At 40.4% G+C, this 27984-nt stretch overlaps 1 protein-coding gene across 2 annotated transcripts; it reads right to left on the bottom strand.

Annotated features, from left to right (window-relative positions):
• Window positions 1–130: 130 nt before the first annotated feature.
• Window positions 131–26463, bottom strand: FMO4 (flavin containing dimethylaniline monoxygenase 4). 2 transcript variants are annotated; one of them, XM_001098570.5, is made up of 10 exons: window positions 26170–26463; window positions 24261–24402; window positions 20487–20626; window positions 17231–17419; window positions 16110–16272; window positions 8559–8701; window positions 7436–7635; window positions 5577–5929; window positions 2891–2960; window positions 131–795 (listed from the first exon to the last, which is right to left on the bottom strand). In XM_001098570.5, exons 3-10 carry the CDS (start codon window positions 20616–20618, stop codon window positions 369–371), a joined length of 1677 nt encoding a protein of 558 aa, XP_001098570.2. In that variant the 5' UTR covers window positions 20619–20626; window positions 24261–24402; window positions 26170–26463; the 3' UTR covers window positions 131–368. The 2 variants fall into 2 exon arrangements, with proteins under 2 accessions (XP_001098570.2, XP_014979790.2); XM_015124304.3 differs by lacking the exon at window positions 24261–24402 and having other exon boundaries at window positions 26170–26413.
• Between the last annotated feature and the right edge of the window lie 1521 nt (window positions 26464–27984).

Genomic DNA, 27984 nt, shown 5'->3' with positions numbered 1-27984 from the left:
ACTTATTCACTACCATGAGAAGAGTATGGGGGAAGACCTGCCCCCATGATTCAATTACCTCCCTCCTACGGCATGTGGGAATTATGGGAGCTACAATTCAAGATGAGATTTGGGTGGGGACACAGCTAAATCATATCATAGATATTTATTTTAGAATAATCACTGAGGTAGCAGGGTAGAAAATGCATTGGAAAGGGTGGCAAGAAAGAGGGTACTGAAAACAAAGAAGACAATACAATAATTCAAGTAAGAGATGACTGGGCCTAAATTTGGCTTATAGCAGTTATGATGGAGAGCAGAGGAGGAATGCACAAGATACTTGGAGATAGAATTAGCATGACTTGGTGCAACCCTGGTAACAATCAGGTTCATCCTCGCCAAAGACTTACTAGGTAAGGGGACATTCTGTTCTGTAGTTTATCTCTCACCAACTTCAAGAAAAGTGAAGATTTACAGATAAGTAGAAGAGAGGCAAGTAGGACAGGTGCCCCCCAGGCTTTTAAATAATGTGACATGGAGGCAGGCTTGGAGGAATCAGGGACAATTCGAGTTTTTAAAGGTTTCAATGTTCTGTCCCACTGGGTCAGGATGGCATTTCTGGCTCCATCCCATTTTCCAGGGCCCACAAGGCGGTACTGGTAAGGAGTACATGGTCCAAAGAAAACCTCCCAAGCTAGTCTGGGATCCTTGAGGAACAGAAGTGGGATGTTGGGCTTTGTGCCTATGCAGGCAGCGATATCATCCATGTAGGCAATGTAGTCCAATTTGTCTTTGTTGGTGTCTTTAATCACACCCCTGAGAGGAAAAAAGATGGAGGACCTTTCATTAATCACTCCTGCCCTGCATTTCTCAAGTTATCAGACCCACCCCTCCTCCCATCATTTTGTTACATTTTTTGGGGGAAATCAAACCATGTTTGGGAATGTTTTTGTAGGTTAGGAAGAAAGAAATTAAAGGAGTTTATCTACAGAGGGTATCTGTGAAGCTAATTAATTTTACTAGAGATGATAAAAGGAGGCAATTGGAAGAGACGTTTTAAATAATTTTTCAGTTCTTGGATTTGATGTGAGGACAATGTCTGATCAGTCCAAACAGAATAGCTGTTGAATGAATGAATATGACCAGAAAGCATCATATGTGCCTACATTTTTTATTGGTGTGAATTGTGAGTTGAGAGGGCCATACTTGGTATACAAGGACTGAACTTTCCACAGACATGAGCATATTATATATTAACATGAAGGCATTATTCATACCTATTTCTGTCAGTAAACTTACTTATTTACTTATTCCTGTCATTAAACTTCCATGATGTTTTACTTTTCAGGAAGTTTACTTATTTCTGTCAGTAAACTTTCACGATGTCCCAGTGTCAATCATTCACTCATTCAGTGAATAAATAAATAAATGAACGTTAAGTGTCTATCGCCTTCCAGGCACCATTGTAGGTGCTGGAGATCCAACAGTGAACAAAACAAAGTCTTTGCTGTCAAAAAGCCTGCATTCTAATGGAGGAAATGAGCAAATTATTAAAAAACCCCAACTAAGTAGATATGTAATATATCAGGTGGTAATAACGGGCATTCTGAGAAATAGAAAGGAGGGTAAGGGGAAAGGCAATGGTGAGACAGGGTGGGTTGCTGTCACATATAGTGTTGTCAGAGAAGGCCTCTTATGAGGTGACATTTAAACAGAGTGAGCCTTTTGGGTGTCTGGTGGAACATTCCAGGCCGACAGAAGAGTGAGCGTAAAGGTTCTGAGGGGGTTATGCTTGGTATGTTTGAGGAACAGGTAGGAGGTTGGGACACCTGAAGCAGCACGGATGAAATGGAGAGCAGTAGGCAGTGAGGGCATATCAATATTTGGGTGTGCTGTGGGCCTCAGAGGCTGCAGGGAGGCTCTTGGGAGTGAAAAGGAAGCAACCGGAGGCTTTTGAGTAGAAGGGCAATGTGACGCAGCTCACTCTTGATGCTGTGACAAGCCTAGATTGTAGAACAGAGTGGAAGGAGGGAGACCAGGTAAGAGGTGGCAGCAAGTGTCCTGATGAGAGATGTTGGTGGTCTGGTCTGGGGTGGTAGCAGTAGGGGTAGTGAGAAGTGTCCGAATTCTGGATTTATTTGGCAGGTAGGAGCTGACAATATTTGCTGATATGGGGTGTGAGAAAAAAAGAAGAGAAAAGGATTATTCCAAGGTTTTTGACTGAACTTGGTTTTGACCAACTGGAATGAGTAGCTATGAACTGGGATGGGGAAAAGTTTCCGATCAGCCCATTTACAGATGGGGGTGGAGGGGTCAAGAGTTCATTGTTAGACATATTAAATTTGAGACACGTGTTAAATATCTAAGTGGAGCTATGTAGAGGGAGTGGGATTAGGAGTCTGGAGTTCTGGAGAAAGATTTGAATTAGAGACACAGTTTGGGAGCCCTGAGTATATGACGGTATTTAAAGCCTCGGGCCTGGATGAGGCCACCTGGGAGTGGGTGTAAATAGGAATGAGAAGACGCCTGAGGACTAAGTTTGGAGCTCACTAAATTTTAGGAGTGAGGAAGAGGCGATACCAGCAAATACAGAGAAAGAGCAGCCTGAGAGGTAGGAAGACAGTGAAGGCAGAATAGATTTCCTGGGCTAAGTGAAGACAGGATTGCCACCGGTAGGGGGCCAGGCTGTGTGTTCCGCTGAAAAGACCTGGTGTCCCCAGCTGACTTGTCTAAGGCCACATGTCTGATTGGTGGCAGAGTTAGGACTAAAAACGTATCCTTCTGATTCCTAAGGCGGAGTTATTTCCAACCTGCCATACTGCTTCTCTAGGAATGGCTTTTATACTCTGAATACTTTTTTTAATAACAGAATACACTATAAGTTTTCCCTAGAGCAAGCTACATTTCATACCTTTTAATGAGCTGTTCCTTTTCAGTAGCCTCCATCATCAATTTTTGGGATGGGGGTATCTTACAGAGTCCTGTGGGAGCAATCACAAACAACACTGAAGTCACATGTGGCTTTTCCTTTATTGAGCTTCTCCTCCCACTCATTTCTAGCCTCCCACTGCTCTAACTTCAGAACACATGATAGTCAAAGCTCAGAATGGAATTGCAGCACAGAAAATAATTTTTTGGAGGTAAAAATTCCCCTCCCAGCTCAGTTAACCAGGGTACTCCACTGCCAGAATAGTGAGGAGAGATGCTTCTGTGACCCAACTGTCAGCCTGCGCCACACTCACCGGACACCTGCACCTGTGCCATTTGCCCTGTCTCTCTTCATCTGCTTTCACTGTATAAATAATATAATTTATATTATATTGTATGTATACCCTCCACATTGTACGTGTGTGTGTGTGTGTGTGTGTGGCGTGTTTGTGTTAAAGCTATTAGTTGGTTAGATGTAAACGCTTAAAATGACCCCATTTTAGGCTGGTCACAGTGGCTCATGCTTGTAATCCCAGCATTTTGGGAGACCAAGGTAGGAGGACTGCTTGAGTCCAAGAGTTCAAGACCAGCCTGGAAACATAGCAAGACACTCTTTCTACAAAAAATAAAAATTTAGCCAGGTGTGGTGGCATGGGCTTATAGTTCCAGCTACTCAGGAGGCTGAGGTGGGAGAATCCCTTGAGCCCAGGAGATGGAGGCTGCAGTGAGCCATGATCACGCCACTGCACTCCAGCCTGGGCAATACAGTGAGGACTGGTCTCTAAAAAACAACTCACTTTGTAACCCTGTCTTAGAACATTTTTATTTTTGTTACACAAGGAGCCTCAAGTGTGGAAGGGGCCTGGCAGTTTCTCAGTCAGTCTCACCCAGGCTCTGTCTGCTTTTGTTGTGAGGACCTGCTCATTCCCAATCTCCCGTCTAGGCAATCTTAGCACTTGGACTGTGCTCTTCTTGTTTTTCTGAATTCTAAACCTTATTCTTCCTTAACAGCCTCCACCCTGATAATTCTCCACAGTTGTCCAGCTTCCCTAGAGACTAAAATCTCAGTTTGTCTTCTGGGTTCCTAGAACATCCATACTCCCTCTTATTATGTAAACTCTGTCCCCACCCCCTGCCCCTTCACTGTCCCCATCCACCTCACGCCACTTGTGACCCTTGTTAGTCTATCCTGTTTGCCATCCCATTCTGGCCAGTCCTGCCCTTGTCAGGTGCCAAGTGCTGGCCCAGGGTGTAGGTTTACTTTCCAATGAGATAGGTCCAACTAAGCTCTGTGGACTGCTTTCCACTAGGATCACCTTATGCTCTAAAAAACTAGCAAGATTTAATTGGTTGTTCCTAGATTACTTTTTGGAAGTTCTCGGGGGAAGTATGCCATTACTCCTATGGTGTGAGCTAAACGAGTTTTCTTTTGTCAGCTTTATCATTCTAATAACCATTTTGGAGCTCACCATAAAATACTTTTAAAAACCAGGTAGTTAATGAAGTCTTCTGTGGTTTTAATGTAATTAGATAATGCTGTGAAAACACTTTAATTGGCCTTAAAAAACAGAAATTTGTGGTAATTTACTGGAGGGTTGTAGAATTTTTTTCTGTAATGTAAATAAAATGAGATTTTCTAACTGCCTTCTTTCCCCTCCCCCCATTCAAATAACATTTCCTTTTTTTGCCAACTTAAGAGAATGTACGGTTTTAAGTGTGACTGATATCTATTATATTTCTAGAATATAATATTTGATATAAGTCAACACTACTTAATACCATGTTATATTAGCATACCATGTTGTATGCTATTTATAAATTATTGGTGATTGTTTTTATTCATTAAGAACAGAATTCTTCTACAGCATAGCTGATTGGCCCAATTGCTATGGCTGTTTATATTTGAAAATAAGAAAACTGCAGTTCTTTAAAACTAAAATGCTTGCTAATCTAAAATTTGCCCACTTCAGAGAGGTATGATAGCAATAGCAATGGTCAGAGAAACCCTGTTACTTAATAAGCATTAGTTATATGTCAAGTACAGTGCTAATTGCTTTGCAGACATTATCCATTTTACAAAATTCTTGTGATAGAGGATTTACTATCCCCATTTTACAGATGAAGGAGCTGAGATTTAGAAGGATTCTTGCAAAGCTAAAGAATTTCAAAGTTGGGATTCAACCTTGGTAGCTCTGACTCCAGCATCTATGCGATAGCTCTGACTTATTGCATAATTGACAGAAAGTAATTTCCAGTGTCTAAAATATTTTTTTATGGGCCTCTAATCTCAACTTCATTCATAGTGTATACTATTCCAATGTCTTTCTTTGGAAGCAATATAAAATTATACTTTTAGTACTAAATGAAAAGATTTAGGAGTAAATAGATTAGACTAGGCTAGAATAGGATCATGAAGCCTTCAATAATTTCGGCTAATCTGAGAAATTTGATTATATTCTGTTGTCCAAATTTATCTCACCCACAGAGCCAAAATCTCTTTTCCCATTAAGTGACACAGCACACCCATCATATTACAAACATATACAATTAATTGTACATTAATTTAAAAAATATTTTGTTACTTTAGTTCACATCTGTTTGATTTTAGCTAAATGGCAGGGCACCAATTTTAAGATCCGAAGAGAGGGCTTTCAGTAGAGTCACGGTACCTTTGAATACTCTTGTGGCCCATCGTGCTTGGAGCTCTGTGGCTGATAAGATGGACCCTTTAAGGCTGAGAAGGCCGATGATGGCTAATGTTGCTCTTTCCAGGTTTAAGGGAAAGACGTGCTTGTATAGAAATATCTTCTTTGTACAGAGGCTTTTAAGAGGTTCTTCAAAAAAAGGAAAAGAAAACGTATATCCTGTAGTGAAGATCACAACATCAATGTTTTCTTCCACTGTCCCATCTTCAAAGACAGCAGAGGTTTCTGTAAATTCCATCACGCTGGTTTTCATAGTGATTGTCCCACAGAGGATACAGTTTGGCAGCTCATCATTCACGATGAATTTTGCTGTTTTCCTTTGACACACAGGAGAAAATTATTCACTGTAGTTATTTTTATGAGAAACTTTAGCAAATGACTTATTTAGTCAATTCAGGGAAATTACCTGCCAAGCTAAGGAAGATAATTAACCAATGTCTAATTCAAAGTCATCTACTTGACTTAGTATGTTTATAACATGGTTTGTGTTTCTGCTCTCAGTAGAAGGCATGTGGAAAATAACTAAACCTACTCTTTCTTGCTTGGGGTTTAAAACTCTCTATCTCTTAGAATTAATTTCTGGAGCAATGCTTTTCTGAGTGTCAGCATACAGTGTACAACAATCCATTTGATGATCAATTTTGGGTCTCACATTACTTAGGTCTCTAAGGAATGACATTAGTCAGAGAGGAAATTAGCAAGGAACTCTTTAAATAAAAATTTAATACAAAATTTAGCTGGGCATGGTGTCCTGCACCTGTAGTCCCAGGTATTTGGGAGGCTGAGGGAGGAGAATCACTTGAACCTAGGGAGGGCAGAGGTTGCAGTGAGCCAAGATCACACCACTGCACTCCAGCTTGGGCAATAGAGTGAGACTCCACTAAAAAAAAATTATACTGATAAATATTTTCAGTGTGACCATCATTCTACCTAATCACATCAAACATAATGTCTTTATAAAATGTACATATCAAATCATCCTTTGCCAGTAGTTTTCCTCATAAGTTGAAAGACATTTCAAGGGTAAAAACACAGACAAAAAAGAAACAAAACAAAAAACAAAAAAAAGGTGTCTTACCAAAGAAAAATATTTCGGTCAAGTGTATAATAAAAATCATATTTAATGACTTTACATGCTTTTCAAAGGCTTTCTTTTACTTGCCAATGTGCAACTCTATCCAGATGTATATTAAAATATATCATTTTGGCTGAGTGGGGTGGCTAGAATCCCAGCACTTTGGGAGACCGAAGCAGGTAGATCACTTGAGACCAGGAGTTCAAAACCAACCTGGCCAACAAAGCAAAACCCCGTTTCTACTAAAAATACAAAAATTAGCTGGGCGAGGTGGCCTGTGCCTGTAGTCCTAGCTATTTGGGAGGCTAAGGCAGAAGAATAGCTTGAGCCTAGGAGGCAGAGATTGCAGTGAATAGAAATCGGACCATTGAACTCCAGGCTGGGTGATGGGAGTAAAACCCTGTCTCAACAACAACAACAACAACAACAACAACAACAACAACAACACAAGAAACCCCCAACAACAATAACAACGACAAAAATATGTGATACTTGTAACAGCGGGAAATGAAAGTTTTCATCTTTTATTTCCTTCCAGCCTCATGAATCACTACTTCTGCTACCAGAGAGAGAATACACATATTTTAAGAACTGCTATGGTACCTGTTGGATAATGTCTTAGGGAAATAGATTTAGAATAGAATAAACAAAGGCAATATTACAATTATTGAACATTTTGCATTCTGAATAAAATATAATGAGAAATATTGATTTAATAATTTTTCTACTAAATAAAAAATGTAAGTACCCTTTGGTAATACTTAATCCATAATCCTCATGATTAAATCTCTTATTCAACTTCCTCTCTTGAATCCAATTTAGAAAACGTGAAGGCAGAACTTGTGCAATAAAACTATAGTATCTTCTTATAACCATCATATTAAAAGGATAGCCCCAATCTTCAGAGCGCCCGAGAACCCAGGTACCAGTTCTAGTACTGAGAAGTACCTAAAAAGTAAGGCAAGAAGGAAAAATAAGTGTTCATCATTTTGTAGTCTTTTTCATCAGTGTGTTTCAGATGATCTTATTCCAGTTTGGTCTTATAACAATAGAGGATTGGTGAATTTGTACATAGGTCTACATATGATTATCTGTTCCTATTGCTGTCATTGTTCTCAAAATCACTTTACTAGATCTGTATATCTCTTAAATATTTTGCTATGTTTATAGAATTATAAATGTAGAAGTATAATATTTGTAGATACATGGAATTGTTCTGGCAATTTTTTTACATGTAAGCAAAATAGAATTTAAAGTGAAGGTATAGAAAAGCAATTTTAACTTATTTTTAAATCAAAATCTAGTCTTTCCAGATCTAATCATTGTCCTTTAATTTATGCTAAAGTGCAATATATTTCTAATTTGTGAATCTGGTCTTAGACTTTCTAAAATCATTATGTATATTTGTTTTGCAAGAGTTGCTTTTATCTCGAAACAAGGTACAAATACGACTTTTAGTAGAGAACTTAGAAACATTCAAGAAAATGACCTTTCTATTCTTACATAGGTATTTTGCCAGAATGACAAAGGGACAGTGTAAAAAAGAAAATAATTGACCTGGGTGAAGTAATTTGCCTATATGGTCTTGTTTCTGAAGAAGCACTTCTGAAAAATGCTTAGAGGTCTGCCATCCACACAATTCTCCTAGACCCTTCTCGGAGATGGTTCAGCTCTGTAAAGCATGGCTTTTTAAATAGTTCAGAAAGGACTGTGGGTGGCTTTAAAGATTTTCAGTGTTTTTTTTTTTTTTCCACTTACTCTATGTCTGCATAATTTAGCAATTGGCCAATGTACTTCATAGTTTTGAATACCTCTTTCTAGCCACCATCACTGATGATGGGATTAGGGGCATTAATTCAGAGATGATATACCTGAGCTGCTGTTCGACTGAGTTCCACAGCAATGTCTCCTCCAGTGTTCCCAAGACCGATCACCAAGATGCGCTTGCCCTGAAAGCCTTCTGGGATCTTGTACTCTTGACTATGCAGGATCTGACCTTTAAACTTGTGAATTCCTGAGACGAGTGAAAGATCAGAAAGTCTGAAATATCTAAAGCTATAATTTCTCACTATGCAGGGATAGGGTCTGTGGAAAAAGCTAAGTCCCACAACTATGGCAGCCCTTTGCTTATGCTGCTAGTGGCAGGGAGTAGAAAAAGCATATAAGTCCCTCTCCCCTGGGACACTGTGAGTACAGATGTGGATTTAGTACAAACTGCCTTGTTATAAACATAGGAGATCTTGAATTCCATATGAGTGTGCCCTTTTAAAGCAGTTGTTTCAGGAAATCAAACTCACAGATAATAAGAAACATCTTATATACTATGCTGAACATCCTGGGCAAAAAGCAGATTGTTTCTAGTTCATCTACAATAAGTATTATATCCAACTGTGGTTTCTCCCAGGACCACTACACTTGTATCTAAATACCTACTTGACATCTTCTTTTGGATACTGAATAAAGATCTTGAACAAACAAACAAAAACAGTAGGTTGTTGATGAATGTTACTTTGCCCAATAAATACGTTCTATCAGAATGTGACTTATGTATATAATATGTTTACATATTGAATTTTGATTCAATTAAAATTCTCCACAGGGTAGATTCTGTGGTAAGCTCTTTTGTAAATGAAGTAATTACTCTTGTGATTTAAGTTCATGTTACTTATACTTTATGCTTATTTTACTTTATGCTTTATCATTGATGTGTTATCATGCAGTATGCTTATTTGTGTTTTATTCTTATGTTATTTATACTTGTTTCTGACTGATCTTTCATGAAGCACCTAATACTCTGTCCATAGAAGCACAAACAGCTATAATAATATTTACATATATAAGGAAGACTATAAATATTTCTTCTTTTGATTCATTTTTGGTGATTATCTCTTTGGCAGACATAAAAAACTGATGTAGTTCAGTTGTGTCCCCACCCAAATCTTGAATTGTAGCTCCCATAATCCCCACATGTCCTGGGAGGGACCCAGTGGGAGGTAATTGAATCATGGGGGCAGGTCTTTCCCATGCTGTTCTCCTGATAGTGAATAAGTCTCATGAGATATGATGGTTTTAGGAAGGGGAGTTCCCCTGGACATGCTCTTTCTCTTGCCTGCCACCATGTAAGATGTGACTTTGCTCTTCCTTCACTTCTGCCAGGATTGTGAGGCCTCCTGAGCCATGTGGAACTGTGAGTCAATTAAACTTCTTTCCTTTATAAATTACCCAGTCTTGGGTAATTTAGATATGAACCATAGATTCACATAAACTAAGAATGGTAGGAATAGCGGAAGCAAGGGTGTTTACAGCAGCAGCAGCAACAGTGGAAATTGTGGGAGGTGACAGAGGAAACAATTGTGATGAGGCCAGTGATGGTCAGAATCACAGATGAGATGAAGCATTGACAAAGGATACGAAAGCAAAGTCCAGCAGTTTTGAGGACTAGACTGCCTCTCTAAGGCTTCAAGTGCCTTTGAAGTATCAATGTACAAATATTAAACTATCTTCTGGAATATATCATTCTCCTCCTATTCAGTCGTTGATTCATTCATTTACTTGGTAACATTGATCGAGTAACTACAACCTGCCTTGTTAAAAACATAGGAAATCTTATATTCCATGTGAGTGTTCTTTTTTTTTTTTTTCTTTTTTCTTTTTTTTTTTTTTGAGACGGAGTCTCGCTCTGTCGCCCAGGCTGGAGTGGCCAGATCTCAGCTCACTGCAAGCTCCGCCTCCCAGGTTTACGCCATTCTCCTGCCTCAGCCTCCCGAGTAGCTGGGACTACAGGCTCCCGCCACCTCTCCCGGCTAGTTTTTTGTATTTTTTAGTAGAGACGGGGTTTCACCGGGTTAGCCAGGATGGTCTCGATCTCCTGACTTCGTGATCCGCCCGTCTCGGCCTCCCAAAGTGCTGGGATTACAGGCTTGAGTGTTCTTTTTTAAAGCACTTGCTTCAGTAACTCAAACTCACAAATAATAAGAAACATCTTATATACCACGCTGAACATCCTGGGCAAGAAGTAGATTGTATAACAAAATGTTGCAATAGGATTCTTTGTCTACTGAGGCCCCCAAAGCTGGGTACTAAACAATAGTTCCCGCATTCCAAGCGAGGTGCTAAACCAACTATGCTGAATTTGCAGAAACTGTGTGTGTGAGGCTAGTTTTGTGATCCCTACTTAGCCTCATGCTCACTTTGAGGGTCTAAAATGGTTGAGGTTGAAGTGGCTAGGAGTTGGAAATTTACAGGAATTGTGGCATTTTCTGTCACCATTCCTGTAAATTCTGTCAGGGAAGAGGATGGCAGAGGAAGAAAGAAGTCAAGCACACCGTCTCTTCTTGACATTGCTGTCAGCTCATAGCAGGTGCCAGATGGTGGAGGGGAGAAGCTTTTACATTACATGCAGTTGCAAATTTTGACTATTGCATGAACAGGACATTTTAGTTATGAAAATGATATATATATATACACACACACACACACATATACACACACACACACACACACACATATATATATATATGTATGTTTTGGTGACTTATAATGAATGATCAGAGGACATTTCATTATCTGAGAATAAGCAGAAAACTGCCTAAGATTTCATCCAGGGGCAAGGGAAGGACAAGCCCCACAGATCAGGTCTGCAGGGATATTAAAGGAAAAAGTTGGCTAATAGTCATACCTTATATAGCCTGTTCTTTCAACACTTTCAACACCTAAGGTGCTATGCTAGGTCTAAGGGATGTGAGGGCAAAAGGCAGTTCCTACCCTCAAAGAACTTTTTTTTTTTTTTTTTTTTGAGACAGGGTTTTGCTCTATCACCCAGGCTGGAGTGCAATGGTGTGATCTTGGCTCACTGCAAACTCTGCCTCCCAGGTTCAAGTGATTCTCCTGCCTCAGCCTCCTGAGTAACTGGGATTATAGGTGCTTGCCACCATGCCCAGATAATTTTTATATTTTTAGTAGAGACAGTATTTCACCATGTTGTCCAGGCTGGTCTCAAACTCCTGGCCTCAATTGATCTGCCCACTTCAGCCTCCCAAAGTGCTGAGATTATAGGTGTGAGCCACCGCGCCCCATCATACCCTCAAAGAATTTGTCCTCTGGGCTGGGTGAGGTGGCTCATGCCTGTAATCTCAGCACTTTGGGAGGTCGAGGTGGGTGGATTGCCTTCCGTCAGGAGTTCGAGACGAGCTTGGCCAACATGGTGAAACCTCATCTCTACTAAAAATACAAAAAAAAAATTATCTGGGTGTGGTGGCAGGCACCTGTAATCCCAGCTACTTGGGAGGCTGAGGCAGGAGAATCACTTGAATTTGGGAGGCAGAGGTTGCAGTGAGCTGAGATCACGCCTTCGAACTCCAGTCTGGGCAACAAGAGCAAAACTCTGTCTCAAAATAAATAAATACATAAATAAAAATAAATAAATAAAGACTTTGTCTTCCAATGGGGATATAGGTAAGTAAACAGAAAATAGCAAACAATTATTTAGCTGTTGCTATGCTAGTCCCAGGCCTCTGAGAACTTTATACGTATTAACAAATTTACTTATTTATTTACTGAGAAGGAATTTAGCTCTGTTACACAGGCCGGAGTGCAGTGGCACCATCAGAGCTCACTGTAATTGCCTCCCAGGCTCAAGTGATCCTCTCGCCTCAGCCCTGAGAGTAGCTGGGACTACATGTGCACGCCACCATGCCTGGCTAATTTTTTGTATTTTTAGTAGAGACAGGCTTTCACCATATTGCCCAGGCTGGTCTCGAACTCTTGAATTTAAAAGATCTGCCTGCCTCGGCCTCCCAAAGTGCTGGGATTACAGGCATGAGCCACCACACCTGGTCTATACTAACAAATTTAAACCTCACAGCAACCCCATAGAGTGGACCATAGTATTATTCCATTTTGTCAAAGCTGAGATTGAGACAAAAAAAAAATCCCTGGGCAAATGGCTTAACCTCCCTGTTTGTTTTTGTTTTGCACTGCTGAGATTGCAGTGCAAAAAAACAAAAACCAAAAACCAACCAACCAACCGAACAAAACAGGGAGGTTGAGCAACTTGCCCGAGACCATATGGTAAATAGCAAAGCCCGTATGGGAACTCAAGATGTCTGACTCTGGATCTCAGCTGTCAGGCATGATGCTATACTCCCCTCCAGAAAAGAAGGCATTATGATGGCTCCAGTGGGACGTCCAGCCTGGACTGAGCCAGTGAAGGCATTTGAAGGAGATTTTCTTAAAGTGAGAATTTGTTAAAGAATGATTAGAAATTGGAAAAGAGGAGCATAAAGAATTTTCCAAGAAGTGGGAACAGAATATGCATCAAATGCATTGGAGAGTGGGACATTCAGCCACTTATGAGGTTTTGCTGGAGGGAATTTACTGGAGGGCTCAACTTTGCTCATGGATTTTATATCTTTCATATTGCCTAACACAACGACTTGCAAATGACAGATTCTCTGTAATTACATACTGAAGAAGAAAAAATAGAGAATGTGTAGGTAGTTCTGAGTCAATGATTATGTCAATGCAGTGCCAAAAAATGAAAAAGAAATATATTTGATAAATTAAAACTACTAATTCAGGAAAACAGCAAAAGTCAGTTTATATTGGAAATAAAAGAAACTTTATCTGAGGAATGCAAGTCCCCTTTAAGTTATCAGGCCAGAGAGCCATTGAAATTTGACAGCAATCACATGTCACTCCCCGTCTTGAGTTAAGTAATCACCTCTAGAAGACACTTGCTCTTTGGGCTCTGGACTTACTGACATTAAGTAGCCATAAATTAACCTGACAATGCTATACGCTGGATGTCATAACTCGTAGCCTATAGTTCAAAAATGTACAGCCAATGACTAATCAATGCTATTTCTGTAAATTGATGAGAATTCCTGTCAAACAACTTTGTATCTGCGCACTACTTGTTCCCTGTTCCCTTTAGAAACCTGCTTGTAACAAAGGCTGAACAGAGCACTTCCCAAGGCAACTTGGAAATGTTTCCCAAGCAGCTATCCTCAAGGAAACTCTTTAAAATTTTATTTTGACTCAAGTAAACTGTTCGAAATCACATGTGCCTCAGCTTCTTCCATTAGGTTGACAATATAGATTTTTAAAAAGGGTATGCATGTGTTGCAATGTCAACTTTCAAACAGTTGTGGTAACATGTTATAGACAAAGCTTGCGATTTCTATGGATTTTTTTCAATAGTGTAGAAATAGTCCTGATACTTTCTATGCAGAGAAGAGTTAATGTCCCCAAGGAAAACATTCATTTCAACGGAGGTCCTAAAGCTATTTGTGAAAGAGACTGTGGTGGTTAGTTAAAAGCAGAAACGGAATCTTAAAAAGTTATAGTCCTGTAATCTCAGTATTTGGAAGGCCAAAGCAGGTGGATCCCTTGAGTCTAGGAGTTTGAAACCAGCCCTGGCAACATGGAAAGACCCCGTCTCTGCAAAAACTACAAAAATGAGCCAGGTGTGGTGGCATACGCCTGTAGTCCCAACTATTCTGGAAGCTGAGGCAGGAAGATTGCTTCAGCCCAGGAGGTTGAGGCTGCGTGAACCGAGATGAGACCCTATCTCAAAAAAAAAAAAAAAAAAGAAAAAAAAATATATAGAGAGTCTATGTGGAACTGAATTTAGTGTGGAATAAAGAGTAAACAATCCCAAACTTGAAAAGAATAAATTCTGAAAGTGTCCATGTCAATAGTTTGGCACTTACAGCACATTTTCCCATAGAGAATGTGCTAAGAGGTGTTTTTATATTCCTTTAATACTGTACAGTTGTGTGGTTAGTCCCCAGATCAGCAGCAAGCCTGAAGCCAACCACCATTTATAATAGTGTTTCCTTGCAAAATAGTGTATTGAATTTTCACTTGATTCCTTTTTGAATAGGATACTCTGTCAATTTGTGATTACACTTATAAGATGTATTTTCATTCATTTTGCCAATGTTTGTATATTTTATTCTTCACAGTTTTCCTTCCTTAAGAGTTCTTTTAATTCCTTGAAGAAATTTCAAAAACTCACCTATTCGGGAGGCCGAGACGGGTGGATCACAAGGTCAGGAGATCCAGACCATCCTGGCTAACACAGTGAAACCCCGTCTCTACTAAAAAATACAAAAAACTAGCCGGGCGAAGTGGCGGGCGCCTGTAGTCCCAGCTACCCCAGAGGCTGAGGCAGGAGAATGGCGTGAACCCGGGAGGCGAAGCTTGCAGTGAGCTGAGATCCGGCCGCTGCACTGCAGCCTGGGTGACAGAGCGAGACTCTGTCTCAAAAAAAAAAAAAAAAAACAAAAAAAAAACAACAAAAAAACTCACCTATTCAATTGCTGTTAGGGCCACTAATATGTAACAAAGAGTAGCTTTATTACATTTTAGTAATCCTCAATTGATTAATTTTATTTCCCTCAACTGAATTTGAATAGCTTTTGACTTTTCAAATAATTGGTTTTGACCTCAAATGATGGCAATTTGACAGTCATGAGTTTATTAAAAAGAATATGCTGTCACAGTGAAAAGCATTTCCAAATGGAAGGTTCTAAAACTCCTTTTTGTGGATAGCCCTGGTTTAAGAGTTGTATGATTATTTATTTATTTGTTCATTTACTTTTGAGACAGTCTCACTCTGTGGCCCAGGCTGAAGTGCAGTGGCATGATCTTTGCTCACTGCAACCGCCACCCCTCCAGGTTCAAGCAATTTTCGTGCCTCAGCCTCCTGAGTAGCTGGGATTACTGGTGTGAGTCACCATACCCAAATAATTTTTGTATTTTTAGTAAAGACAGGGTGTCAGCATGATGCCTAGGCTGGTCTCCAACTCCTGGCCTCAAGTGATCTCCCTGCCTTGGCCTCCCAAAGTGCTGGGATTACAGGCATGAACCACTATGCCCGGCCGAAGAATTGTATGATTATGGTGTTGACTGTTTTGAAGGGTGAATATATTGCTTTTTTTTCCTTTTTAAATTTTTATTTGTCCAAGAACCTCCAACTCTAGAGAAGGTTGAATATATTGCTTTACATGTTTAATTTCTGGTTTGTTTCTTCAAAAAAAAATATACTCTCATTTCCTGTATGTTCTATTACAGGCCAGTCCTGATTCAAATTACCTGTAATTTAATCCCTAAAATCAAAGCCTCTTCTTTTTCATGACAGACCTGGTTGTTTTGAGCTTTACTTGATCACTGAATTTCAATTAGACACACATTAGAAAGCTCAAACAATAATAACAACATTTATATTAATAAATAAGACCCGACACCACCTACATAGTGCCTTATACACCTTTTAAAGTAATTTTGCACATATCATTTTTGAGAGTGAATATAAAGCTATCTATAATCATGGGAAGGTATTTTCAACTGCAAATCAGTAAGTTTACTTCTAGAAGAACCCAGAAGCATAGGCATGGTCTCAGGTAGAAATGACTCACCAGGAAAGGCTTCCAAAGGTAAATGGGGATTCAGGAAATGTCCAGTGCACACCATAACAGCATCAAAGACAGCTCTATTTTGCTTGCCCTCTGTCTCTGTGACAACATCCCACTGACCAGTTTCGGAGAAGTCTGGACGCTTCGTTATGCTACACACAGTGGTCTAAAAGTGAAAGACAAACACTCACTTGTCACCAACACCCCTGGACCTCATGCAATGACTGGTGTGGTAACCATGTCTGTTACTTTCAGTAGGCCAAGTCCCATGACAGGAGGTCTATTAATATTGATTTATCATCTTCTTAGAGAAGTTAAGTAACTTATGCAGACTCACAAAGGTGGCAATATAGACTTTGACTTGAGACATTTGAATCTTTCAGTAGAAGGAAGAAACAGTTGTGTTTTATTCCTGGTGAGAAAGAGACGAGTTACAATGCCCGGTGCTTTGGGAAATTTAGGAAAATTAGTTTTGCCTTATTATAATTTCTATGGTTCAGATGTCTAGATTTTTTTTTCCCCCAATGGGCTTCGTGAACAAAATTCTTTTTTTCTCTCTTAAAAAAAGTCAAAATTTCATCCTGAATGAGAGTTTGGCATTTAGAGGATGAATCAGCAAATTCAGTATTTTATTTTATTTTATTTCATTTTTGAGACGGAGTCTCACTCTGTGGCTCCGGCTAGAGTGCAGTGGCGTGATCTTGGCTCACTGCAACCTCTGCCTCCCAGGTTCAAGCAATTCTCATGCTTCAGCCTCCTGAGAAGCTGGGATCACAGGTGCACACCACCACACCCAGCTAATTTTTGTACTTTTAGCAGAGATGGAGTTTCACCATGTTGGCCAGACTGGTCTTGAACTCCTGACAACAAGCGATCTGCCCGCCTTGGCCTCCCAAAGTGTTACGATTACAGTTGTGAGCCACTGCACCCGTCCCCAATTCAGTATTTTAATGATTTATCTGAGTAAAACTTGAGCAGCAGCAGAAGAGAGGAGTCCTTATTTTCTTCCTATTTATTTAGAGATAAAATCAATAAAAAGTTTACTTTAAACATCCAATTTTCATTAGATTGCTGAATAGGCCAGCCCCCATCAAATTCATCTTCCATAACTCAAAGAATCTTACCTTAAACTGAATGTATTTCAGGAGGTCAAAGTGCTCAGCAAATTCTTGGAGATAGTCCCAAAATTTTTCCTGGTTCATGAAATTAGGATAATCTTCATGGAAAGGGAAGTCACTGTAACATGACATTTCCTTACAGACATTTGTCACTAATGACTTGTAGACCCTGGTCATCCCATCTTTGGAAGATTCCTGTGGTGAAGGCATAGTTAGCTTGTTGGGATAATGGAGATAGGAGCAAGAGAACAGAGATCATGGTGGATCATGCTAGCCTCACTGAGAGGGGGGTCATAGCAATTAATGTCCCATTTGTAATTTTATTTATTTTTATTGATCGATCGATTGAGATGGAGTCTCACTCTATCACGCAGGCTGGAGTGCAGTGGCGCGATTTTGACTCACTGCAACCTCCGCCTCCTGGGTTCAAGCAATTTTCATGCCTCAGCCTCCCAGATAGTTGGGATTACATGTGTGCACCACCATGCCTGTCTAATTTTTGTATTTTTAGTAGAGACAAGATTTCACCATGTTGGCCAGGCTGGTGTCTAACTCCTGGCCTCAAGTGATCCACCCAACTTGGCCTCCTAAAATGCCTGGATTACAGGCATGAGCCACTGTACTGAGCCACTATTTGTAACTTTAAAGAGTTCCAGGAAACCCAGCATTAGGTGTCTATGCTATAATTATCAGAAATCATTGGTGGGATTGTATAATTAAATTCAATATATTTTTCAAACCACAAAGAAGCTAACCAAATTAAATAGGGCTCTCCAAGACTAACATTGTCCTTAAACAATTCCATGAATGCAGGGCTCATTATCTGTCTTGTTTATCTTTTCCTTCTTCCACTGGCATGGCTACTCCCTCCACTCATGCCCTGGGCATCTTCCTTTTTGGCTTTCCTCAGGGAATACCTTACTAATTTTTCTCATTATTGTCTCCGTATATTCCCAATCTACCTCCCTCTATTGGCTCCTTCTCATCAGCACAAAATACTCTAATTTTAAAAACAAACAAAACATCCTCTCAACCTATGCCCCCTTCAGCCCTGTCTCTCTCCATCCTATCTCAATCTTCATAGAAGAACCATTTACTGTAGCCTCTGTTTTCTCATGAAGTCCTCAACTTGTCTTGATTCAATCTCCATCACTCAAAAACAAAACAACAAAACAAATAGGTCTATATTAAAGACACCAATGAACTTCTTGTGGCTGAAGCTAATCTCTGTTTCTCCCTTAAGCCTCTTTCTTAGCTGTCACTTTCTCTAAGAAGTCATCCATGACCCAACAGAGCTGCATAAGGTAGCTGATGTGGCCCTGCTGCATCCTGTACTTCTACCACGAACCTGAAGACACTGTGTTGTAATTCCCTATTTACTGTTTCTGTTTCTCACCAGACTGCAAGGAGGACAGAGTCCCTGTCTATCTTATTCATCATTGTGTCCTCACAGAAGGACATGATAAGTACTTATTGAATGAGTGAAAATTAATATTATGATAACATTTTTGAAAAAAAAAATAGTACAGCTGGCCCTCTGTATCTGTAGGTTCTAGATTCATGGATTCAATCAATGAAGGATAGAAAATATTTGGAAAAAATAAAGGATTCTTCCATATGTATTGAACATGCACATATTTCTTTCCTTGTGAGTATTCCCTGAACATTACAGTGTCACAGCTATTTATATAACATTTATATTGTATTAGGCATTATAAGGAACCTAGAGATTCGGGTTTTTAAAATTTAAAATATTCAGGAGGATGTGTGTAGGCTACACGCAAATATTATGCCATTTTCTATCAGGAACTTGAGCATTTGTGAATTTTGGTATCCACAGCAAAACCAAAGGGATACCTAAACCCCCACGGACACCAAGAGACAACTGTATATTTATGACTGAGAGAAATTACATTGAAATTTTAATAGTACTAATTTGCGAGTATTGTTACTTACTTAATTTGTATTTTTCCTTTTTTCCCTATTTGTTTAACTCAAGATTGTTTTCTAAAATTAATCCATATACTTTAGAATAGCAGAAGTAAACCAAACCAACTGTGGGGCCAAATAGCAGAAGCTACATAAACCAGACCCAATATTTTCCTTCCACATTAACATTTGGTGGCTTGATGAGGTTAACAATATACCAAAGTTTTTTTCCTCCTAGTATACTATAATCCTAGGGTTATGACTACTCCTGCTTATATGTAGTTGCTTATTCTGTTTTACTCATCATCCATCAGAGACCTATTAATAGCAAACAATATGTCTTCTATGAAGGCTTCTCTCATTCATGCCTGTTGAATGTCACTATTCTTTTCCCCTATAGCATTTAGTACTTGGGCCTACCTAGCTTCCATCTTATTTTTTGTTTGTTTGTTTTTAATTCTATTTTTTGTAGAGATAGGGTCTCGCTATGCTGCCCATGCTGGTCTCGAGCTCCTGGCCTCAAGTGATCCTCCCACCTCAGCCTCCCAAAGTGCTGGGATTACAGGCATAAACCTTCTGATACCTTCTTATACTTCACCACTGGGGCAGATCCCTCAGTCCCTACTGGATACTCTGCTACTTCCAGTAACCAGCACCAATCCTGACCAGAGGCAGGTGGTATTTAACCACTTCCATCCCCACTGTCTGATGCTCAAGTCACCTAATAGGTGGCCTGGACCTAAGTGTAGCCTCCGAGCCTAAATATTCCACTTCTAAGAAGGATTGGTTAGTGCCTGAGTTCTTTCTATTCTGAAAATGTGACAGCGAACCCTCCCCCTCCCGCAAGGCCTTCCAAGGTCTGGGGCCCTGCCTCACTCTTGCCAGTTCGGTTCCTAAAGACCTGAACAATGTCTGGGGGTTGTGGTTCCACTCCCTGTTGCCAACTTCCATTCTCCCTAGAGTGTAATCTTTTTTATGTTCACCAATGCTATTCAGTTTGCCTGATGTTACACTCTGCAGCTTTGTCTTAGAAAGTCTACGGTCCAGAAATCATCATAAATGTCCAATACTATGCTTATCTATCAGACTTAACTCTTTTTTTCTCTCTCTTCCAACTGTCCCTGACCCAAGTCTGCACACTCTCAAGATTCCTCACCAATCAGACTGCATCCTGCCTAGTGTTTAACACTGCATTACGCACATGTTTGTGCTGTTGTAGGAAGCCACTCCCTTACTTGATCACCAAGACAGGCTAAAGCCACCATGTCTGAGCAGAGACAAAGCAAATGGCCAGATCATGATTGATAGAGATAAGAGGATGTGAACCACGTACAGTAAACTTCCATAATCCCCCAATGTCATCACTTCTCTCAAAGCAGGTGGGCTCCAGGTCCTCATCCACACAGCATTTGATGGAGGAGATGCCACTCACACCAGCTCCAATCACTGCAACTTTCTTGGCCATGGTATACTCTGTTAGAGGAAAGTCAAGCAGAACTTCTTTATTTAACAAGTTTGGAAGGGAGCCCTTGTCACAAGACTCAACTTTTATAGTGATATATATGCATTTTTTTCATCTTTGAGTGGGAGCAGAATCACATGTTGCTTAAAAATGCAGGTTCTGAAATCAGATTGTTTTGGTTTAAGTCTTGGCTTCACTACTTATTAACTGTGTGATCTTAGGCTAACTATCCTGTCTATGCCTCAGTTTTCTCAACTGTAAAATGTGAATGGTAATAATAGTGATACCAACAGGAGGCAAGGAAACACTGAGTAGAAGAGAACAGTTCCCTGGCAAAGGCCCCACTCTCAAGCCTGGAAACCTACAGCCCTAAATGGAAACAGGCATTCCTGTTTTTGCACCCCAGTGTTGCCTTTTCCAAGAACACTCTGGCCCACCGTGCCCCTATTCCATGCCCATATAAACCCCAAGCTCCACTGGCAGAGCAGAGCGGCGTGGCAGAGAAGGAGAGAAGAGAAGGAGTGTTTGAATGTCAAGAGGAGTTCAACTGGGGATGGTTGGAGAGGAGATTGGCCCAGGATGGCCAAACTCCAGGGGAAGATCATCTTCTCACTCCATCCCCTTTCCAGTTCCCCAACAAGTCCCCTGAGAGCCACTGCCACCACTCAGTAAAATACCTGCATTCACCATGCTTCAAGTCCATGTGACCTGATTCTTCCTGGACTTTGGACAAGGACCTGGGTACCAAGAGGGCAGGGTGTAAAAGAGTGTCACCTGAATCTCCACTGAACTGCTCATACTTAGCTGTCCATAAATGGCAACTGCTAAAAGAGCATTAATTTTAACACACCTGTAGATCCTACTGGGGGCCGGAGCCCAAAAGCACTAGCCCTGGCTCCTGCACCTGCCCATCTGCATGTTCCCCTTCCTATAAGGGGTTTGAACATGCAAACAAGCCACACTGCTGTAGCAAGTTCTGCAAGGGGCCAGAGAACTTTTCCGTTTTAATAGTAATAATAATAATGACTTTAAAGGGTTGTTAGGAAGATTAGATGACTGATAAATGTCGGAATGGTTTTAGAAATGTGCCTGCTACATAGTAAATGCTCCACTAAATTTAGCTATTGAGGGTTGAAAAACCCAAACCCCCAAATCCAAAATTTGAAATACTCCAAAATCCAAAACTTTTTGAATACTGACATGAAACTCAAAATAAATGCTCACTAGAGTATTTCAGATTTTAGATTTGGGATGTTCAACCAGTAAGTACAATAAAAATATTCCAAAATCTGAAAAGACTTGAAATCTCAAACATTTATTTTTTATTTATTTTAATTAATTTTTTTTTATAGAAATGGGGTCTCACCATATTGCCCAGGCTGGTCTTGAACTCCTGGGCTCAGGTGATCCTCCTGCCTTGGCCTCCCAAAGTGCTAGTATTACAGGAGTGAGCCACCATGTTCATCCTACTGAAACATTTCTCATCCCAAGTATTATTATTATTATTTTTATTATTTTTGAGACAGAGTCTTGCTCTGTCACCCAGGCTGGAGTTTAGTGGTGCAATCTCAGCTCACTGCAACCTCCATCTCTGAGGTTCAAGTGATTCTTGTGCCTCAGCCTCCCAAGTAGCTGGGATTACAGGTGCCTGTCACCATGCCCAGTTAATTTTTGTATTTTTAGTAGACATGAGGTTTCACCATGTTGGCCGGGCTGGCCTCGAACTCCTGACCTCAAGTGATCTGCTGGCCTCAACCTTCCAAAGTGCTGGGATTACAGAGGTAAGCCACCATGCCCGGCCTGGTCCCAAGTATTTTGGATAAGGAGTGCTCAATCTGTAGTATTTCAGAGTGTAGACAGTACCTCGACCCCATTGGGATGCTAGAATTTCTCAGTATTAGAGGGGCTCTTTGCTATCACTTTGTGCCTCTGAATCCCAGGAATTTCAGTCAGTAGAAATGTTGGTTTTGATTCAAAGCATGTAGAGTCTTGAAGAATAGCTGGTCACGGCCATGCCTTGCCATAAAACGAGGATATTACATGGGTTGAGGGGAGGTTCTTAACCTTGCGGAGAGGTAAGACTGACCATAATAGAAAACAAAGTCCCCAAGGAACGTCATAAGGGATATTCCGGAGCCCAAGACGATGTCAGCTAGAAATGGGGATGCTCATGCTTGCCAGTGGGAACTGGAGGAAGTGTACTCATACATATACATGGGGATATAGGACCAGTTTTTACCAATTTTTCTGGATTTTATCATTTAGCCTTCTGCACATCTCACATTGCTTTTGCCTCAATCAAATGGGCTGAGTTAATTCTAGTAAACCAAGTTTATGTCACACTGCGGCCCTTAATATGTCATGTGGACTTAGTTGCAAGTGCTGCTTTTCCCTGCAACCCCCTTGGCCAATTCAGAAGACACACAAACAATAGCTGAGACCTCAAAGTATTCTGTTGTTTTATGAAACATATATAACTCATTTCACTTTGCCTTTGAAGATACAGTATTTTTTGAGGATAGATCTAGCTGTATAACCCCTGTGTGATTTTTGTAGTCTCATGTCACTTATCGCAGTGGTATTTGCCTTGGGGAAACAAGAGAGCATATATTTTTTTAGCTATTAGGACCAGTAAATGGGAAATTAGCATAATCGTTTGAAACAACTTAAGGCTACACTGCTAATAAGAGGCAGAGTTTGCACTGAGTATGGATTTCAGGATCTGAAACCAAGACATGAACATGCTGTTGGTCTGAGAGCCTGAGGTATCCTGTGGTTTCCCTCACCTTCATACGGTACTTGGTTCTCAAATTGCTTATATTTATTAATTATTCAAGATGGAGTCTCACTCTGTCTTCCAGGCTAGAGTGCAGTGGCGCAATTTCGGCTCACTGCAACTTCCACCTCCCGGGTTCAAGCGATGCTCCTGCCTCTTCCTTCATCTTTGCTCAGGTTTGCTGCTGCACCTTTGGGACGGGCTTGGAGGAGTTTTTCTCTATGGCTTTGTAGCTTGCCTCTTCATCAGATCAGAAGCCCCAGATCAGAAGGCACAGAGTCAAAGTGAATTTACTGACTGCAGGGAGTAAAGAAAGACTCCTGAGTCCTCCAGGAACCCTCAGACTTACCTGACTCTAAGGCAGACTCATGAACTTGCAATGAGGATCAGACGAATTTCCTAGGGCCTTCAATTTCAGAATGTATTTGCTGCCTTGCCCTTTGCGAGGCTGAGGCTGCCATACCTGGCTTCATTATCTATTACAAAAGGTATCATTTTTCCTCTTAGACTTTTTATTTGGGAATCCCGTTTAGTTGAGAGAGCTATATGGGAATGCAATGAAAATGGATTTTGGAGGCAGCAGAGTTGGATTCGAACTTTCTCTGCTACCAACTGGCCAGAGCAAACTACTGGAGCAACCTTAGATATATTCTTTGTAAAATAAGAAAAATACCTATGTTGAAGGATTATTTGCGTTTTAAAAAACATGATATTACTTACACAAAAAAAGTGCCTTACACAAAATATTTACTCAGTGTTCATTCTCTACCTCCCTACTTGTCTCCTTTCTTCCTTTTCTTCTCCTTGGCAAAGACAGTTCTCACAGATAAAATGTATCAACAAGTTTGGAAAGGAGTAGGCAGACATACCTGTGTTTTCCTTTGAGTTGAGGAGTAGGAGGTTTAGACAGCTTCTAACCAGAAATAAATAGCCTCCACCAATAAGAATACTTGAATTTCCAGGCCACTAGGTAGAGGCCTGGGGCGGGCAGATCTTTGCTGTGCTCTCTCTCTGCAATAATAACATAAAAAGAAATGGCTGCTAACTAAATTGCCAAAGTGAAAAATATACTGGCATGAATAGACTGGCAGCAAATTAATTCATTCAACAAATATCCCTGGGTACCTCTAAGTGCAAGTACTAAGCCAAGCGTGGGCCCTGAAGATAATCAAGACGCTGCAACTAAGAAATAGTAGTAAAGTCTCAGAATTAAAAAAAGACAATGACTGCTCTTAAGATGTTGTATATGGAGAGACTGATGCTACCTTGTGCTAAGTCCTATGGTAGCAGCATGCTCTAGGCACGAATGCTTGCACTCTCCTGGCCTGTTTATCCCTGCCTAGAGACCTAGTTAGTGACAGAGTGGGCTGTGGGTTAAAAAGGTGCTGGGCAAAAGCACTTTAAGGACTGACTTAGAGACTCTACAGGCAGTAGAAACAAATTGGGAATTTGTACTTTTTAAAATTAATCCATATTTACAGACTATACATTTCTGAATGGGAGCAACCATTTTAAATTTTACCTCGAGTCAGTAGATGAAGGTAGTAAGTGAACTGGAAATTGAGAGATCTGAGTTCTAGTTCTGCTTCTGCCTCTAATTAGCTTGTAACCCTGGACAAAATTCTCGATTTCTCTGAGTCAGTGCTTCCACATTTGTAAAACAGAGGGTTCAAGTGGCTTTCTCTTTGTTTCCTTCTAGTTTAAAAGGACTGTTCTTATGTCTGAAAACCAAGTAATTGGTGCAAAAAAAAAAAAAAAAAAGATATGAATTCAAAGGTAGGAGAGAATACTGCAGGCTTGAAGGATTGGGAGAACATGTGTGTGCAAACTCTGTAAACTATAAAGTGGACTTCATAAGGTACTTGGTTGCTCAAAAGTTGCTTATATTTATTTATTTGAGATGGAGTCTCACTCTGTCTTCCAGGCTGGAGTGCAGTGGCACAATTTTGGCTCACTGCAACCTCCGCCTCCTAGGTTCAAGTGATTCTTCTGCCTCAGCCTCCTGAGTAGCTGAGACTACAGGCATGCAGCACCATGCCTGGCTAATTTTCGTATTTTTAGTAGAGACGGGGTTTCACCGTGTTGGTCAGGCTGGTCTCAAACTCCTGATCTCAAGTGATCTGCCCGCCCTGGCTTCCCAAAGTGCTGGAATTACAGGCATGAGCCACCATGTCGGCCATAGGCTGCTTATATTTAGTCCCTTGGCAGAAAGAGCCCTGACCTATTGAACTAGACCTTTGAACAACCGGAAAACCCCAGCCCACACCTAACTGAGCAAATGTAGGAATCCTTTATGAGACACGGAAAGACTTGGGTGATTTGCAAATCATGTAATCAATTATGATTTCTTTGAATTTGGAATTTGATCATTTTATGTTTCTTATCATCATCCTACCATGCTCTTACTGTGTTACAGTATTTTTTTTCACACCATCTGTGGGGTATTTTGTTTCCCAATGGCTGGCATTTCCATCTCATTCATAAGATGAAATCAGAGGTGAGCCTGGAGTTACTGAAAGACTCATGATTCTGTTTATCTCATTGACAACTTCCTTTTGGATGGTTCCATCCACAACATAACTTTGTTTCCTTACAACTTCCCTTTGCTTCCTGACTTTCTCCTTAATTCTCTTGCTTTAGCCCTAGTCAAGAGACCCCAAAAGAAGATAATCACATTCATTCTTAAGGAACACACTCAAAGAAGAACACTCATCTTTTGTGAAAGCAGTTTCTGGATCATTTCCCCATTAAAAAAAAAAAAAAATCCAGGACACTTACCTTGGTTAGCATAGAGCAGATTCTTTGACTTAAATTATTTCTCAAAGTCAAATAGGCAAGGAAAGTGTTTGTCTTTTTTTTTTTTTTTTAAAGCTCAAAACCCAAATTCTTTTTTCTAAAAGAAAAATAAACGGAAAGATGACTTTTGTAAAAGTGCCCTCAGTTTAAAACAAAAGCCATTCGTCTTTTCTGCTTTGCTAGTGACAGCAGAAAGTATACCGACCAAGAAAAAAGTTGTGTAGGAGACAAGTGTGCTACTTCCGTGATCTTAAGGGAGGGCCGAATGGTGAGTTAGAATACAGCTGTTGGATTGGCAGATCATAAACCCTTCCTGCCCCTTTACCCCACCCTCCTCAACGTCACAGTTCTGGCAAAGCCCTAAAACTTATGAGAAGCACATGATAGCGTCGCTCTTGCCATTACAGTCTGTAGAGGGCGCCAAATCACCCCAAATCAGCTTTCTCAGTGAAACAGGAGTTCTACTTTTGGAAACAAACTTCTACACCCTGACTCTTGCTTGAATTACCATAGGAGCTGTCCAAAGGAGAAAGTTATTTAGATGACCATTACCTCAACAAGTTCTTTCATGCTTGGAGTTCTCCGACCCCAGAAATGTGATTTTAAAGTTCAGGACTTAACAAGGAATTTAAGCTGTTTTATCCTTCAGATTGGATCAGCAGAGGGAGCTGGTGAAATGTGTTTGCGAAAGCATAAAGCTAATTTTAGATATTAACCTAGGGCACAAGAAAGGTAGTAATTATAGAAGCTGTGGCAGTAATAGAAAACTTAATTTTTTTCCTTCCACTGTGTGCTTGGAAGATAACATAACAGACCATCTTTAGTACTTGTGCTTAGGGATATTTTCCAACATGGTTCACTGAACAATTTCTAAACCACATTTGCTTGTGACTACACATGCAAATGCCTACAGGAGTGAGGAGGGTAACATACTTGAGGAAAGTGGGTCAGATATGATCTGACTGGAAAGTACTTTCTCTATCTATTCAATTCAGCTAAATGTTGCTATTTAATAAAATGAGCCCAGTATGGCAAAGCCTTAGGCTCTTTTCAGTAAAAGCTGCAAATGCAGATTTTCATATAAAATCTTCTGTTGGAAGCAAATATTTTCTTTTGAAAAAATATCATGGACTATTATGCAGCCATAAAAAGAAATGAGATCATGTCCTTTGCAGGGACATGGATGAAGCTGGAAGTCATCATCCTCAGCAAACTAACACATGAACAGAAAACCAAACACTACATGTTCTCACTCATAAGTGGGAGCTGAACAATGAGAACACATGGACACAGAGAGGGGAATGACACACATTAGGGCCTGTTGTAGGGTGGGAGGTGAGGAGAGGGAACTCAGAGAACAGGTCAATAAGTGCAGCAAATCACCATGGCACACGTGTACCTATGCAACAAACCTGCATGTTCTGCACATGTATCCCATTTTTTTTTTTAGAAGAAATAAAGAAAAAAATTTTAAAATGAAAAATATTGTGTCTGGAGTTAGTTCCTTCTGACAGGTTCGTGGTCTCACTGACTTCAAGAATGGAGCTGTGGACCTTCGCTTTGAGTGTTACAGCTCTTAAAGATGGCACGGACCCAGAGAGTGAGCAGCAGCAAGATTTATTGTGAAGAGTGAAAGAACAAAGCTTCCACAGCATGGAAGGGGACCTGAGCTGGTTGCAGCTGCTGGCTGGGGTGGCCAGCTTTTATTCCCTTATTTGTCCCCTCCCATGTCCTGTTTCTGTCTTATCAGAATGCCCTTTTCTCAATTCTTGCAGTTGGTTACTTTTAGAATCCTGC

The sequence above is a fragment of the Macaca mulatta genome, chromosome 1 (genome assembly GCF_049350105.2).
Source record: "Macaca mulatta isolate MMU2019108-1 chromosome 1, T2T-MMU8v2.0, whole genome shotgun sequence".
In the NCBI taxonomy this organism is placed as follows: domain Eukaryota; kingdom Metazoa; phylum Chordata; class Mammalia; order Primates; family Cercopithecidae; genus Macaca; species Macaca mulatta.
The sequence above is the reverse complement of the archived record's forward strand: the minus strand, read 5'-3'. Positions and strand labels throughout refer to the sequence as shown.